The following is a 17,609-nucleotide window of genomic DNA, read 5'->3' as shown; positions in this document are numbered from 1 at the left end:
CGGTCCTTGCAACTAGGAAACCTAGACTCTAGAGAAAATTCATAAAATAATTTTTGAGACTCCAGAGAAAAGTCATTGAGGTTTCTATGGCATTAGAATGCCAAGAAAATGCTTAGAAAAAATTTTCAATCGGTACAGACAATTTTAGTTTGTTAAGCCAAACGGAGAGCATTTTGGTCATTTCGTCTTCAAAGATGATTTTTAGCCGACTTGTCCAGTTAAGTAAATAATTATTATGATATAAAATGTGAATAAATATTGCTAAAAATTAAATTGAAAATGAGTAGAGAAGAAAAGAAAAGAAAATGAAAGAAAATGTCAATTATGACATCACATGATGTCACTAAAGTACTTCTACCCAATCACATTGTGACACATGTCCATAAACCACTTAAAAAGCATAAAATGGGCTGAAAAATTGAAGAAACCAATCTGTTTCTTCCCTTTCCCATTTCCAGCCGTGACTCTCATCTTCCCTCTCCCTAACCCATTCCTCCATGAAAGCTTAAGGCAAGCTTGAGGCAACCCACCAAATCACCTCTAAACCCTAACTTCTTTTCATGAAAAATTGTCCCTGCACTAGAGCAAGCCTTGGACAGCAATTTGAAGAGGAAAAAGAAAGGTTTTGGCAAGCTTGGGAGTAGCTCCAACAAGGTTAGTGACCAATCTCCTTCCATTCTTGTTTAATTCATGTTTATTAACATGAGATAAATGGAAAGTGTAAGAAAAATAAAATAAAAATTATGTATATTCATCCCTACAATTTGGGCAGCCTAGGGATGGTTAGGGTTTGATGAATTTACTTGAAGTAAAGTGTTTATGAGTTGCCCATAGCATGAGATGAGTGATTGAACATGTAAGAGTAAGTGAAATACAAGTGTGATGCATGAATGAACCTTGAAAATGTGGACACTTGAACAACATTAGGGTTTTCTCATATGATGATTCATTAACCTTGCAATGGTCAATTAGTAACCATTTGAATGTGTATGATGAGGAAATTAAGTGAGTTAAGGCTTGGCATTTGTGTATGGGTGAGCTGCCTTGGCTGACCTACAGGACTGAGCATGAGTCCAGCAAGTTTGGGCAGTTATAAATGAAGTTTGAGAATGATTGGAAATTATTTGAAGTGTTTTTCACAGATTCCGAAAAACTATTTTATCCATTTTTAGCCGGTACTCTGCCGGATTTTCTATAAAATTTTCAGAATCTCAAATGAATTTAAAATTTCAATAAATGACTTAAATGAGTTAAAATTTCACAAATTGCACTTCATGACCATTAAGAAATAAATTAAGGAAGGATAAAAATAATTGAGATAAAATATGGTATTCTGGTACACTGTGTGACTTATCTTACTCTACTACACTGTAGACGGGAAAGGGGTGTCACATCTAATCTCATTCATCAAGTCTTAAATTAATTAATTCCCAGCAGTATACATAATTCCTCAATATACAATACACAACCTTAATTCAAGGAGACAAAATTAACATCTTAAACATGGGATTTAATTAGCTAATACCTATACTTCAATTAGCCATATGCAATACACTTTTACTACTCCATCAATACCATAATTCACCAAGTAATTTCATAAAATTATCAACCTTCTAAGCTCATCAAGGCTGCCAGAATTTACCACTTGTCCTAGGTCTTTCACAATTACTCAAACCCTACCTCAAAACATCAACATTAAATATACACATAAAATAATTTTTCTAACTCATGTAATACCTTAATTAACATCACAAAACACCTCTTTTACACATGAATAAATCAAACTCTAAATTCTTCCATGGCTGCCAAAAATTGTACACATCAATAACTCATTAAAACCTTCAAATTTCTTCACCATTCAACTCATCTCAACCTTAAAACAAAGTTTAATGAAGCAAGGGATGAAAAACTAGCACTAACCTCAACTTGAGCTTCATAAATCCATGGAATTTCCTCTCCTTTTTGCTATCTATATGTTGCCCATGGTGTGTAGACCAACTTTAGTAAAGAGACTTAGAAGAAAAGTGGCTTAAACCATGAGAGAGAGAGCTTGAGGTGAGGACGTTAATGGTGGTTTTGGGAAGAAGGTGAATTCGGCTAAGAATGGAAATTGAAGAAGAAGAAGAAGAAGATTAGGTGGGTTGTTGTCTTCTAATGTTTATATAGGTGTCCACGTAATGAATGTACAAATCCATAAAGCCCCACTAAGGTGGATTAAATGTTTAATAATCCAAAATTTCCCTTAATTGCAATTATGCCCCAAATTCCTCACTATTTACATTTTATGTCAAATTTTCTATTTTCATGACATTTTTAAAATTTAATACTACTAATTTTTCATGGACATTTAGGTCAAAAGTCAACTCTATGTGTCAATTGATCAAAATACCCCTCTTCGAGTTGCATTTCGAATTTTCTGTAACACCGGTTTAGTCCCTGATTTGCCGATTTCTTTAATTTTCGTTTTTCGTTTACACTGATTTACTAATTTTTCTTTGACATTTCCAATGTTAACTGTACCTCAGTAGACCTTTAATTATGTCTCGAAATTATTTTTCAGGGTTCCTCATGGTCCAGGGCTAGTCAATGGTCCTCGCCATAACTTCCTGGTGCGGTCACCCATCGCTAGGGTTTTGGCTCGCTTAACTTAATCACATTTCATCTCTTTTATTTTTCCTTAATTTTTCTCATCATATATTTCATTGTTTTATGCTTTCTCACGGTCAATTAAGTGTAGTTCCAGACATTTTGACTTTTTGGGACAGACATTATCCACCGAAACAGTGGGACATACGGACTACGTAAAGTGAGGATGTTACACTTTAGATTTCTTCCTGATGGAAGAAACCTCCCTTGAATGTGTTCTTCCCCTGCTCACCAAACCTTCCCCCTCAAATATTTCTCTATTATTTGAAAATTTCTTTTTCAACTCCTTCGATTTAGAGAATTACTAACATCGTCTAGTGAAATACTATCTTTACCATACAACAAAGTATCAACAAAAGTTTCATGGGAGGGTGGCAAAGAATATAACACAATAAGGGCCTGATCCTCACTGTCAATCTCAATATCAATATTCTTCAGATCTATAATGATTGAATTGAATTTATCCAAATGTTCTTTATGAAGGAGCGGAAGTATGAAAAACACAAGTTTTTACTATTGAATTCAAAAATTTTCACCTAGGGTCATATGCATTATACGAGATTTTATTTTTATTTATTTGATTTCAATGATAAAAAACATATTAAAACTCTTTTAATATGTTTTGGATCTGTATTTGCCATTTAAGATTTTAGAATTAATCAGATTAATTTTAGAACTCTATATTAAATCAAGAACAAACACACTAACATTTTGATGCACTGCAGCGTATTTGTACCTTTGGGATGAGTCTTTAGGACACCAGATGTTGTCCCTCTAGCTTGTCCACACTAAGTTCACCTATGGCAGCCCTTGAACAACTTCTAAAGCTTTTTCTATGAATTAGAAAATCAAGTTTTTCCTTTTGAGAGATTAAAGATATAAACAGAACACTAAAAACGATTTCTAGTATTTTTAATTCAAGAGATTGTTTGCTAATCTCTTGGAATAGATGAGAGATGAAGAAGAAGAGAGAATGGGAGCCTCAAGGGTGGCTGTACAAATGGGAGGCAGCAGCTGGTTATGATTTTTCTTTTTATAACAACACTTATATAGCTAGGTCAACACATAAAACCCTTGTCACATGTCACCTTATGATTAGTTTTAGGTTTAATTGACCCAATCACATTGTGCCAAGTGTCAAACCTACATTTAATATTAATTTTAATCATCTTACATGATTAAAAAAACATTTGGTAAGCTTATGTGTAGTGCCATGTGTCACCATCTCATGGTGCCACATGTCACCCTGTGAAATGACCAAAATGCTCTTGTGTCTTAATTTTGAATTCTCAACCCAAAATAATTATTTCTCTTCTTCTAATCAATTTATATCAAATATAAATCAATTAATTAATCTTTATTAATTAATTTCTCATTAATTAAATGCATATTTAAACACTTTAAATGTAAATTTAACTTATACTATACATCCAATAATCTAGATTTGGTTTCAAATCATGCTAGGGACTTTGTAATCTAATTGCAAACTAAACATATTTAATTAATCAATTAAACTCTTTAATTAATTAATTAAATCATATTTAATTTGGTGATTACTTGTATATGTGTATGACTTACTAGGCTCATCACTAATTAGCAATGAGACACGATATCAACTTTTAATATCATCAGAACTCTTTTTTACCATAAATGATTTTTCTAAACCATTTTATGTACCTCATAGACCATGGTTAACACCTAGCATAGCATGTCATGGCCACCCAATCAGTAATAAGGTTTACCTTAAATGAACTTATAATCATATGTTACCATCCACTAGAATCTCTTTGTTACAAAATCCCAACTCAAGCTGAAGTCATGGTTTATGTCAAATCCCATTTGCTATGAATATTATGTTCTCTTTTAATTCTAGTTCTTGATTAAAAGATTTTCTCATCAGAAACTCCTTTCTGATTAAATCTATTTGTCCTTGCTAGGAACTTGAAAAATAAAAAACAATTAAATGAACATAGGATTTTATCTCTATTTACTTAGAGGAACATATTACATATTGATCAACACCTGCCTCCATATATAACTAGTAGGAGCCAACACATTCCCATATACCCATACATAGTACAAGTATGAAAGCAGTATCAAACTCAAACCACCTATATACGAGATAACTGTGCTATCTCAGGTTTAAAGATTATATGCACTGATATAATTTATGACAATATATTGACAAGAGTAAACTCCATGTGCTTGTCATAAGTGTCACTAGTTCGGCCTACTTATCATGTATAAGTGCCTATCATGTTTGTTATATGGCATGAGACTCACCATTCCATCTTATTTATATCTCATATAAATAACTTGGGAACAAACATGAATACAATCTTTCTAGATAAGTCATGTCCTTATTATGAAGTATCCTCGATTGTGAACCTATTTATGATACTTTGTGCTAGAGATACTGTCACTCATATTCTTAACAACTTAAGAATATAATTTCTAACAAAATATCAATGGACCTTTTCTATTACACATAAATATATTATGTAAACGAAAAAGTAAAAATGGCTTTTATTAATAAAATATGTATAAGATACATACTAAATGATATGCTCTAAGGCATACTACTAACAATTTAATGGGCGTACCTTCACTCATTCTCATATTGTAAAGTCTTTTCTTTAGATATAGGTGGTTGGTCAGCGATTTGGTAGAGTATAACTCCTCTAATTTCTTCCATGCGTAGATACTGAGCTTTCACCAGCAATCTCGCGTAGAATATTATCAGTTACGCTAATGAAAATCTCACTCAAGGCTCTCTCCTTTAGATCAGCCTTCTCCACCTCTTTCATACCTTCTGGAAAGTTATCCTCGATTGCCTTCCATAGACCTTGTAGGATCAAGAAAGATTTAATTTTAGTCTTTCACAGACTGAAACTTGATCCACTATCAAACTTCTTCATCTCATACTTCGTTGAAGACGACGCCATCTGTAAACCCTAGGTTTTTGCGCACAAAGCTCTGATACCAGTTTGTTATAATAAGCACGCAAATCTAAGGCCCAGACACAAATCGCATAATCACACAGTATCGAAAAGAAAAGAAGAATAACACAGGATTTTACGTGGTTCAACCATAAGGTCTACGTCTATGGACAATACAAGAGAAAAAAAAGTTCCACTATGATAAAAAGAGTAAGATATAATCAATCAGAACTCTCAAATCCTAACTTCAATGTGTTTCCCGAATATCTCATAACTCTACCACAAAGGGTAGAATATTACAATATTTATACTGGTCCATACCGCGGGGGTATTGCCTCCGCACCCCCAAGGAGATTTATGGTGGGCTTCAGATCCGGGTCTATTGGCTCGTGCCCTCCGCTAGCACCACAGATCTCACTTTTTATTCCAATCGGGTCACAGTGTGAAACTTTCGGATTATGTCACAATTCGAATCCATGAAAAAATATATCCAAAATTCAAGAAACAAAAATAACATGAATAAATACTGCATCTCTGTGCTGCTGTTGAAAACTAAATGTTATTACATTATGTAAATATCTCTGCTACATATGAAGAATATATTGATGAAAAATGGTGAAATTGAGATTCGAAAGCTTCAGTAAAACAATTAAATATGCCTTGTATTCAGATTTGAGAAAACCAAAAAAAAAAAAAAAACAATTAATTGAAGTCTTAAGCATGTAGAATCATCTAGGCAGGTAGTCAGATGAACGTTAAAGCTAGCCATGAAGATCAGAACCAATCAAAGCAACAAGCAGGCAGAAAGCTTCGAATCACACAGCTGATGGTGATATCTCATAAAAAAGTAGTAAAAAATAGAGATGCATAAGGGTTGAGTCGCAGGACGGCGACGAAACCCAGACCCGATCAAGAGCCAAACTCCAAAGGCTAGCTTAGAACCATTGAAAGCCATGGAAGACCTATACATAAAGCCTGAAGACAAACTTGCGGTACTGGTGCCTGCCGTGGCCGGAGCATTTATGTGGCGTGTTTCATGCTAATTAATTAATTGTTTTATTTTGAAATAAAAAACTTTTCAATATAATTTGGATTTATATATATATTTATATGTGTGTCTGAATGAAATTTTATAAATTATTTCGTATTTTGAGTGATCATCAATTATAAGCAAGTTAAAAAAACTACTATATATGAATTCCTTTGACATTTATAATTTCATTTTTATTGTTTCAAAAATAATTAAGTGATATCCAGTACTCAAAACGTACTTTGATAGATAAAAATTATAACATTTTCAATAAATAAAATATTTTATATAATATAGTAATTTAGAAATTAATTAAAGCACGTAGTACATTTTGCAACTTACTCCATTTTAAAATATCAATTATTAAGAATTTTAATAAATATTAATAATAAATTTTAATTTATCCCCCATTTGATTGGGATAAAAGAAGTGGGATTTCTTTTAAAAGTGCAGATAAAAGTCTTAGTTAATTTGCATTATCAAATAAATCTTTTAGAAAGTAAAACATTCAACTTTGCTTGTCTAAGGAAAGTAACTTACTTAAGGCGAAATTTGATAAGTTACACTCTTTTGATTAAATATAATGAATTTACTATTTTGTTTCTGTCATTTATTATACTTTAAATTATTTTATAAATATTATTATCTTTTATAATTTAGATTAATTTATATACTAAATAAATTTATATCATATTTTATAGAAAATAAATTACTTACAAATATATTTCTTTAAAAATATACTTCAATCATTTGAAAAAGATAAATCTAATTTTGAGTAATATTAATTGTAATTATTATAAAACTATAAAATCTAGAGTTTAAACTTTTAATCAGGAATCTGATGGAAAAAAAAAATATAAATATTAAGCGTTTAATTAATTTGAAATAATAAAATAATATGAGCGAATCTTAATTAAGATATTTTTTTTTAATTATTCCCTCTTAAATCAAAAAATTAATTATTCCTTGCCAATTTGCCCATGGAATAAACTAAAGAATACAAGAAAGGAGCACAAATTAATTAAAGCAGCTCGTCACTTTGCTTAGAAAACTGAAAAAGAATGATTCTCTCTCAAAAGGAAACCCCAAAGGAACCTCTTAATCTTAAACACTACTTTACTCATATACATATAATTAGATCAATAATTCAACCTTATTTTCATCTCTTTCAGAAGCAAGACAAAACTTACCTGGATGGAAACCGAGGATGAAGCTGCCATCAACTTCTCTTACGATGATTTCGAGCCCTTCTGCAGGTGGCGAAGAGAGGAGAATTGTGACTTGCTTGAGGTCCATGGTCTCCAAGGTAATTTTCTTTTGCTTTCTCTGTATTGAAAATAAACTGAGAACTTGATTATCAAGGTACTCTGATTGGTTTTCCTTGAGTTCAGTCTCACATACGCATTTCTTTTATTTCGTGTATATGTAGATTTCAAAAGGGAGCAACTCAACGTGAGAATGAAGCTCGGCACCTTAATCATAACAGGAGAACTCCCTCGGAAGAATAATATTAGAAGTCGTTTCAGAAAAGAAATCAGAATTCCCAAAAATTGCAAAATAGAAGAGATTCGAGCAAAGTTTAAGAAAAGAGGAATTCTGTGTATATCATTGCCTAAGAAAACCTCCTCAGCATCATCCAAGAAAGGAAGCAATACTAGAGATGAAAAAAAATGTTTGCCATCAAATTTCTTGGCTGTGGCTGTGGTCATACTTTCCATGGCTATTGCTGCATTTGCGTACAAATACTACTTGAGGGCTAATTGAATTCAATGTATAATCTAAATATTGAATATACATGTGTGTGGTTTTGCCGTTTTGGCTTTTAAATGTGAATCACACTATGCACTACCTCTTTAATTCAAGAAAATTTGATTAAATTCTCTTTTATATAGTAGTAATGTATCGTAGTTCACTCTAAAATTTTAATTTTTTTAAAAAATTATTAAATTCAATTTATTTAATTATTAATCGTATTGTGCACTGCTTCTTTAATTTATGAAAATTTAATTAAATTCTTTTTTATATCATATAATAGTAATGTACCATAATTCACTCAAAAACTTTAATTTTTTAAAAAGTTATTAAATTCAACTTATTTAATTATAAATCGTATTTTAACTTTTCAAAAAGAAAAAAAGTAACCTCATTCAATTCAAGAGAAATAACAAAATAACTTTTTATTTCTGTTAAAATTTAAAAATTTGCATGATGTAATATATAATATGGTTTTGTGATCGTTTTAAAATATTTTGTTTTTAAATATTATTAAAAAATTATTTTATTATTTTAATATTTTATTAAATTATTTTTATATAAATTTTTACTACACTCTTAATAATATATTAAAAAAAATTATTTTCTGAACGCAATTCCAAAAAACAGACTCTCGAGAGTCTTCTTCGCCACCGCTACTGCACCAAAAGGATGAACCGCTCGAAAGTAAAAATAAATAAAGATAAAAAAACGTACACAGAAATGGCTCCGAAGAAGCAACCAGGTCCCCGGCCGAAACGTGCCGTTAGGAGCACCGCCAAGCGCGCCGTTCCCGACCTTACGCCTATTCCTTCCTCTGATTCCTTAACTGCTGTTAAATCTCCACACAATGGCGAAACAAAAACTACCGCAAAATCAGCTTCTGAAAGTGCACTTTTACCGGCTTCTTCCCCCGCGATTGAAAATGGAACCACGTCGGCGACATCTTCGGTTACAGTTCCTGCAGAACCTTTGAAGGAAAGAGCCGTAGACGAGAAGAGGCAAAATTCTTCAATGGAAACGCAAAATGAAAAAATTAGCGCGGGAAACGAAACCCTAGCTCAGGAGAATGACGCGAGAATCGAGGAGAAAGACTTGATTGGTGGGAGTGGGAATGCTAATGGAGATTCTGGGAACGATAATCTGGTGGCGATGGAGCCGAAGAAGAAGACAAAGAAGGTGGTGGTAAAGGTTGTGAAGAAGTTAGTGAAAAAGAGAGTGCCCAAATATATGCATAAGGCCGTGACTGCGTGTTCGAATAAAGAATTGACGACAGAGGAGGTTTTGGATGATGGTGGTGACAAAATTAGCAGCGTTGATTGCGTTTCTCTGACAATGCAAGAAATTGGAATGGTTAAATTGAGTGCAGAACCAGAGGATAAAGGATTGGAGAAGCAACCCAAACTTTTGGATGGTGACGGTAATGATTCCATGCCAAAGCTGGAAGTTGGAGGGGTTGATTCTTCAATTTCTGTCCCAGTTAGGGCTGACAAGTCTGATGCCTGTGTGACATTGTCAATGGAAGAAGCTAAAAACCCTGATCAGCCTTTTGGTGTTTCTATGGAAGCTGAAACCTTTAAAACAATGGGTGGAGGAGGAAAAGAAGTTTCTGTGAATGAAATTCCAGTGGATGGCGAAAAGAGTGAGGGTGTAGTTGAGAAATCAGATGCTGCTACTAAAATGCCCGCGGAAGTGATGAATGTGAATTTAGTTAGGGATAGAAATAATGAGTGTGTGGTTCAAGTTGTGGAGTCGAACAGTGGAATTGAGGAGGGAGGGAAGGAGGATAGTGAGATGGGTAATGGAAGGATAGTTTTGAGCGGGGAGCTGGAGGCACTGGAGAGGAGGAGGAGGAGGAAAACAGAGATTTTCATTGGTGGGTTGAACACTGATGCAAAGGAGGAGGATGTCAGGAAGGTTTTTGAGGAAGTTGGTGACATTGTGGAAGTTAGGTTGGTGATTAATAGCAAGACAGGGAAGAATAAGGGCTTTGCATTTGTGAGGTATGCTTCAGCCGCGGATGCAAAGAAGGCATTGGAGAAATACCCAAAAGCCGAGGTGAATAGCTTTGTGGATTTTCATGCTATTTTTCTTATTTGCCATTTGTATGAAATATCAAATGTGAACTTTAACAAACCGTACGAAGGATTATCAATACAGTGTATGAGTGGTTGTTTAATGGATTTTAGGTACAGATAAAACATGAACTCAGTACACAATCTCTCACTCTCTCTCTCTCTCTCTCTCTCTCTCTCTCTCTCTATATATATATATATATATATATATATTTCTTCATGAATTGTTACATGACATATTTGGAGCAGAAGCATGAACAGTTGTTCTGCTGAAATTTATTACTACGGAGAGTCTATCACATCACATTGTTTTGAATGTTGGAAGATTTATGAATTTTTATTTTCTGATTGCCATGTACATGTCTTTATACATTGGAAAGTTTAGAGTAACAGTAGATTATTTAGTTTCAAAATATAGTTTGATCTTAACTCTTGCTGTAGTATTTCTCTCTGCTATAGTTGTCCCTTTTGTCCTTTTTTTTTTTCATATAATGTTAATCAGGACTCAGCATAAATAGTATATGACCATAAAATAAGGTGGTGCATGCAGATCTTTTTGTCAGAAAAATTTCAAGTTATCTAGTAAGTAATTGTCTTATTTTTGCTCATCTCCTCTGGCCTCTACACCTTTGTTCTTCAAATACATCATTTATTTGTCCAAGGGTCTGCATGTTCTGACCTGCCCTCACCAAATGCTAAGATTAATGTCATATATCTTAGCACTAATATTATAACTACAATGTTATCATGAAGTTTGCTCATATTCTTAATTTGCAATTGTTATTACAGCAAAAAATTTCAGGTTCACTTATTTCGATGATTTCAGTGGTTGGGACAGTAGTATTCTTTATCATTAATGATTTTGTGCATTTAGTAGTTAAATATTCTTTTGAAATTCTTTATCATTAATGATTTTGTGCATTTAGTAGTTAAATATTCTTTTGAAATGGATGGAAATAAAAAAATGATGTTAGTTATTTCCTTGTTGACTGGAATTACCCTACAACGAGAGGAAGATTTTTAATTGCTGCTAGGAAAATCAAATGATGCAATTATAGGAGGTATTTTTTTGTATATTTTATTGTTTGGTTGTTCTAACATTCGTAATCTTGACAACATGGATATCCTGAATTTGCCTGATGTGTTTAAATTACTTGGATATTGGTCATCATCATTTTCATGTTCTGCACTGCATGATCTTATATTCTTGTAAGGCGTTCATGATATTAGATCAATCATCAGTCTATTTATGACTAATCTTTTTCTCTTCCTTTGAATAATAGATTTGTGGAAAGCGGTGTACTACAGCTCCTGTTGAGGGCAATGACACAATTTTTCTTGGTAACCTTGACAAGAGGTGGACAAATGAAGATGTAAGGTTTTCCACATATATTGAATTCTTCCCTGAAGTTTTAAATTATGCATCTCAATGACTTATTATGCCTGGGCAGGTCGTTAAACTGTTGCATGAGATGGGAATTGAGAAAATAGATAAAGTCACTGTGATGCCTGATCCTTCAAATGTGGGACGTAATCGTGGGTTTGCATTTTTAGAACTTGAAACTAACAAAGATGCTCAATTTGCTTTCAAGAAACTTCAGAAGAATGACCAGGGAAAGCTTCGAAATATAAAAGTTGCTTGGGCTGAACCCTTAAGTGAGCCAGTTGAAGAAGAGTTGCTGAAGGTCTGTCTACTAAGACTTCTTAATATTATGGCTACTAGGTACATAGTGCAACTATTTTTGCACTTATCGGTACTTTCTGCAGGTTAAGTCAGTATATGCAGAGTATTTACCTTCCTCGTGGGATGAAGAAAAAGTGAGAAGTTACTTTACAAAGTTTGGAGAAATTGAAAATGTTGTTCTTTCCCGAAATCTACCTTCTTCAAGGAGAAAAGACTTTGCCTTTGTTAATTTTAAAACCCGTGAAGCTGCTCTTACATGCATAGAATTGTTCAACCATGAGAGATTGAGTGACAAGGGATCTCAGGTTTTGTATTTTTGTACAAACACAATTAAAATTTTAGTTATTTCCTCTGATGGCTTGTTTTAAATAATATGTATTCTTTTGATAACTAAATGATTTACATGATGTGATTTTAGGTAAATGTAAAGTTATCCCTTGCAAAACCTATGCAAAAGGGTAAAGCCCATAAGAAAGTCTCCAAGCCTACAGGTAAAGAAGTTTCAAAACAAAAACAGTCAAGTCAAGGTGAGTTTATTTTTTCTCACAGAGGGAAATATATTTTTTTATATGTCTAATAGCTGAAATGTACTTAAGTTATCAAGGGATTGGATAAATGAGGGGCATAAAGGTAGTTTTGACTAATTTGTATTAGTGTGTTGAGTCCTACACTCCTACTACTAAGCAATCAGTACTGTTAGTGTCAGCTGCACTGAAAAGTGGTTCGCAGCAAGTTAATCTTTATGAATACCTTGGATAGCCATTTTTGTACTATAGGTTCCTCTACTTGAGTCATTGATTTTCTCAATGAAGCAAGTTATGTCTTGCCAAAAAAGGGAGGATTCAAAAAGAACAAGAAGTCCAGGTCATCAGTTAAATCTTGTTGTTTTAAACAGTAAAATTGGGCCAAGAAGTCCATCTTCCTTGCATAATCTGTTACTGGCTGTTTAAGGGAATGATATGGAACCTTCACATGATACCACTTAGAGGATTTTTACTTGGAAGGATTTTGGTATGTCTGAATTTCTCACTTTATTGAAATTTCTAACTATTAAGAACTTGTTCAAGATGGGTTCAAATCTTTGTAAATTAATGCTTTTCTTCATTTGTTATTTTTAATTTTTTGGGTTTTGCTGTACTTGGTGAATGAAGCACAATTTAGGTTGACTTTTGGGAAGAGGAGTAAATTGCTTCAGATTTCAGAAAGGAGCTTGTCTTAGTTTGACGTGCACCTTATGATTGGAATGAAAGCAGTGGAACAGAATTTGGTGTAGCTTATGGCTTCTGTCCCTTTTATTTATTTTTTTTCAAACACATGCTCATTTCCTTATATGATGCAATGTTGCCAAAGTTGCTGCACCTCTAACTACTTGCATTCTGGATTGCACAATCACTTTTAATGACCTTACTATTTAAAAAAGAAAAAGAGTTTTAGACAAATTGGAGACTGAATAAAGCCTTGCATTTAGTAATCACATAATAATTCGTGGCCTACTGGTTTACTTTTGGGATTGCATGAATCTAAGAGTGAGCCATTTTGTGTTTTCCCTGCTATTATAACAAGAAACTTCTTTTCTTTTTTTTTTTTTTTCTTTTTTTTGTGTGTGTGTGTGTGTGTGTGTGTGTGTGTTTGTGTGTGTGTGTGTTTGTATGATGGGATAATCAAGCAACGCATCCATTTCTTTTAGGTCCTGCAAAGCAAGTTGAACTGAGAAACAGCAAAACTCCTGCCATACGTATTGATGATCAAATATTGGGTGATATAAGATCCTCTAGAACAGCTGAGCTTGAGCGACGCTTAGCAGAGCGGGCTCTACAGAAGCAAATGCAAGCAAGATTGAGTTCAGGTATTCTGCAATTGTCAATCTTGTTCGTATATTTGTTTCCCTGTTGTGTTTCCTTTTGTGCTTTTATACTCTAGATCGCTCACTGGACTTCTCTGCCTACTTTTACCTCATATACACTATATGAATTGCAATTTCCTTTTATCAATAATATAGTGTAACCATGGTCCATGGAGAATATAATTACGTACTGGCTGTACTCAAAATTCTTGCTAAACTGCTATTAGTTAGTTGTTGGTAATTTGTTGAAAAATTTAAGAAATATTTTCAGAAGGCCATGCTCTAGCAGTTTCTCAAGAGTCAAGACTTACCATATGTCCAACTTTCTTTACGTACTACTACTCCTAAACTTGAGAAATTCTTATTAAATTACAATCTTTAATCAGGTTAGAGGAGCACTAAATGGGAAATCATAGCAGTTCTTTGTCGTTTCTGATTTACAATCTCTAATCTCTGGGAAACGTTTTAGTTACTCTATTAAAAGCAGAAAAAAGTATTCTTATTGAAGTACTTGATCATCCTCCTCTTTCTTTCTTTCTTTGTCTCTCTCTCCCTCTCTCTCTAATGAATAGGCATGGCGAATTGGGATTATTCTCAAGCATTACCTGGACAGAAGCGCTCTTTCTTTATGTTGGTAAGCCCTTCAGACTGATGGCTGGATGATCATTCCTAATCTATATCCCTTTGTCAAATGCAACCAACTTCTCTGTAAATGCAGGGAGATGATCTGAATTATTCAGATCCTAGAGGGTACACTCGTATTCGAACGGAAAGTTCTTATCCGGTTGGAAGCCTTAGGTATTATTAGTTTAAATTCCTTCTAATTTTTTACATTTAATTAGTGAAGCCACTCTCATGCACTCAATTTCTCAGCTTTCCAACCCCTCCCTCTTCATGCACACAAGTTTTTGGATTGATAATTTGCCAATGGATTTATTCTTTTGTAAAAATAACTTTTTCATTTTTGGTCTATAGCCATGGTGATGTTCCCCCAGGTGTTGGAATGGATTCTCTTTCTTATTATCAGCGGCAAGGTGCTGGCCATGCATTAGGCAAACCCTTATGTGATTGTGGCTTTTTGATAATATATAATGATGTTTATTTTACTTCATTTTGGTGGTTTTCTTTTTGTCAGGTCACAGATATCCAGATTATGCAAATAGTTTTCAGGTATGGATTAATATAAATGTGGTTGAATTCTGTTGCATAGCTTTTTGAAGTTATTTTTGTTAGAATGGAGGTCCTTGCATACATGTTGTGATTATCCTATGTAATTAAATCAGTAAAGAGGATCCTTGTATTCTCTTTGCCTAGAAATGCTGATTACACTTTAACAGAATGACTTCTTATGTTAAAGTTTAAATTCAATATTTTTGTTGAGTAATTTTTACCAGCCGTCCCTCAACTTTGACGAGTGTTTCACTTCCGTCCTTCATCTTCATTTTCTTATCACAAAATCCCTTAACTTTTAAAATGTTACACTAAAATCCTTTCACCATAATCTGGTCAATCTTTGGTAAGACGCTTACATGGTAGTGCCATGTGTAAAAAATAAAATAAAAAAAAAAAGAACCGCCAAGTATGAATGAGCCAGTGAAAGGTGTTGTAGGTGGACTAAGACGAGTAAGGACGAAGGAAAAGAAGTCTGGTCTACAATAAGAAATTGTGACAGAGGAGTTATGATAGTAATTTCTTTTTATTTTATTTTTTAACGGTGTGGAACTGCCATGCAAGCATCTTGCCGTAAAACTTGCTAGGTTTTAGCATCAGGGATTTTAGTGTAACATTTTTAAAGTTTAGAGATCTTGTGGTAATAAAATGAAGATGAGGGATGAAAGTGAAATACATTCAAGGTTGAGGGATGATCGGTAAAAATTATCATATTTTTGCCCATGACGTAATTGTCACTTCAATATAGATCCATCCCATTGATGACTGAACAGTGAATGCTGTTTGGCATGCATTACTTTTATGTTCCTTTTTTTCTATCTAGTCTTTGGGTTCAATGCATATAATTTTCCTAGTACAATGTTTATCGCTGACGTGTTATGTCTTCATTAATAATAATCTATGGATTTCATGACAGAGAGAAGAACCTCCTTATCATGGCACTGGTAGAGACGACTACAAATGTTAGAAGATGTTTTGCCCTGTCACTTGAACTCCTATTTTCATCTTCCGTATTGTAATTTTCCTGAAATTCATTGCGTAGTTTCATTGGTTAGCTATTAGTGCGTTGGTTTCCTGTACAACATTTATTGATAGGAGGATTGTTAAGGACCTATTTGCATTAGTAGCTATGTTTAGCTGTTGGATGTTAATAGCTAGAGATTGCAGCTTTTAGTTCTTCCATTAAATTTTTGAAACACTATTGCTAGATTATTGACAAGCTACTCAAACATCATACTTGCTTCAACTAGGGATTGGTAGTCCAAGTGCCAACCATTGTCTCAAACTATTAAAATAATTAATCAAAAGTTTGTTGAATTCTTTTCTTTTCACAAGGTGTTCAAGAATATGTGCCTAAAAGTTCCTGGAATTATGGACTCTTGTGGCTTCCCCTTTGGTCTATATTTTTCTTTCCATCTGTTGCAGTATTCTTTCTTAAATTTCCGGGGTAAACAATAAAGATAGCCCCTTGGTTGTGCAATAGACGCGGTGTGCTTCTGCCGAATGATATCATCATACCAATTACCCAAACACACTAACTTTTACATGGGTTCAGACTTGGACAACTTTCCTCTTAGTTAATCTTTAGAAGAGCGTAGATCATTAGACTGCAAATTCTTTCATGATAAACAATTCATGGATTTAGAATTTAGGATATAATCCTTGAAACTGTCATTGATTTTTCTTCTCCCTTTTTTCTCCTTTACCCTGATAGTTCTCCATTTTGCACAGATTGATGGCTTTATCTGATCTTTTTTGAGAGGCAGAACTTGCTGCTATGAAGATCAGGCGAAAATTTTATAATTGCATGTATAAGTTGTTGTTGCACCTCGTAATATATGCAAAATCTTGTATAGGTGATTCTTTTAGTTGTCATGGATGTTTTAATTGTAAGTATTTATTAGATAAAAGTCTCTTCCTTGTGTAAATGAATTATTATGTGTGAATTATAAGATAAACTTCGAGATGTGTCAAGAATTATGTATCATTCTTTTTACTTTTAATTTGGAGAGTTATATATATATATATATATTAATTTGACATACTTCGCAGAGTAATTTGTAATTTACCCATTATTGAACACATCATTGCAAATATGTTTGGGATAGATTAATTGAAGTATTAAACTTCGAAAAGAATCAATAGACTAACAAGAAAAATAAATTTTTCGTTGATGATGAGATGATAAAAGTTTATGATTAAAATAATAATTTTTGCTATTTTACAGATAGCTTTTATGTTATAAATTTTAAAGGGTAAACTCTGAGACTTGATAAAATTTAAAATTTAGTCGTGGTGTTCTTAAAATTAAATAATTTAGTCTTTTAAATTTAGTAAAATTTACAATTTAATCTCTTTCTCAATTTTTTTTTATCTCATTTACTATTGCTTATAGTAAAAATAATTAAAATATTTTTAACTCTATATTTTTCTAACTTAAACAACTTAGTTTGAGAGGTTTTGTATTATA

General features: G+C 33.1%; 2 protein-coding genes across 3 annotated transcripts; both read left to right on the top strand.

Moving 5' to 3' along the window:
- Nucleotides 1-7,624: 7,624 nt before the first annotated feature.
- Nucleotides 7,625-8,492, top strand: LOC110668941 (inactive protein RESTRICTED TEV MOVEMENT 2). Its single transcript, XM_021830368.2, has 2 exons — nucleotides 7,625-7,921; nucleotides 8,045-8,492. The coding sequence occupies exons 1-2, from the start codon at nucleotides 7,810-7,812 to the stop codon at nucleotides 8,377-8,379; spliced, it is 447 nt and encodes a 148-aa protein (XP_021686060.2). The 5' UTR covers nucleotides 7,625-7,809; the 3' UTR covers nucleotides 8,380-8,492.
- Nucleotides 8,493-8,995: 503 nt separating this feature from the next.
- Nucleotides 8,996-16,373, top strand: LOC110668930 (nucleolin 1). 2 transcript variants are annotated; one of them, XM_021830344.2, is made up of 11 exons: nucleotides 8,998-10,425; nucleotides 11,726-11,815; nucleotides 11,894-12,127; nucleotides 12,210-12,431; nucleotides 12,545-12,653; nucleotides 13,814-13,972; nucleotides 14,542-14,603; nucleotides 14,688-14,767; nucleotides 14,945-15,003; nucleotides 15,105-15,139; nucleotides 16,056-16,373. In XM_021830344.2, the coding sequence occupies exons 1-11, from the start codon at nucleotides 9,040-9,042 to the stop codon at nucleotides 16,104-16,106; spliced, it is 2,487 nt and encodes an 828-aa protein (XP_021686036.2). In that variant the 5' UTR covers nucleotides 8,998-9,039; the 3' UTR covers nucleotides 16,107-16,373. The 2 variants fall into 2 exon arrangements, with proteins under 2 accessions (XP_021686035.2, XP_021686036.2); XM_021830343.2 differs by having other exon boundaries at nucleotides 8,996-10,425; nucleotides 14,945-15,139.
- Nucleotides 16,374-17,609: the final 1,236 nt, after the last annotated feature.

This window comes from Hevea brasiliensis, chromosome 5 (genome assembly GCF_030052815.1).
Source record: "Hevea brasiliensis isolate MT/VB/25A 57/8 chromosome 5, ASM3005281v1, whole genome shotgun sequence".
NCBI lineage: Eukaryota > Viridiplantae > Streptophyta > Magnoliopsida > Malpighiales > Euphorbiaceae > Hevea > Hevea brasiliensis.
The sequence above is the reverse complement of the archived record's forward strand: the minus strand, read 5'-3'. Positions and strand labels throughout refer to the sequence as shown.

Bases quoted from the DNA above. Each gene is read 5' to 3' on its own strand.
- LOC110668941 (XM_021830368.2), top strand. From the start codon at position 7,810: ATGGAAACCGAGGATGAAGCTGCCATCAACTTCTCTTACGATGATTTC. The intron at 7,922-8,044 runs GTAATTTTCTTT...GTGTATATGTAG, and splicing joins TGAGGTCCATGGTCTCCAAG to ATTTCAAAAGGGAGCAACTC.
- LOC110668930 (XM_021830343.2), top strand. From the start codon at position 9,040: ATGAACCGCTCGAAAGTAAAAATAAATAAAGATAAAAAAACGTACACA. The intron at 12,432-12,544 runs GTTTTGTATTTT...ATGTGATTTTAG, and splicing joins TGAGTGACAAGGGATCTCAG to GTAAATGTAAAGTTATCCCT. The intron at 14,768-14,944 runs GTATTATTAGTT...TTTGGTCTATAG, and splicing joins TATCCGGTTGGAAGCCTTAG to CCATGGTGATGTTCCCCCAG.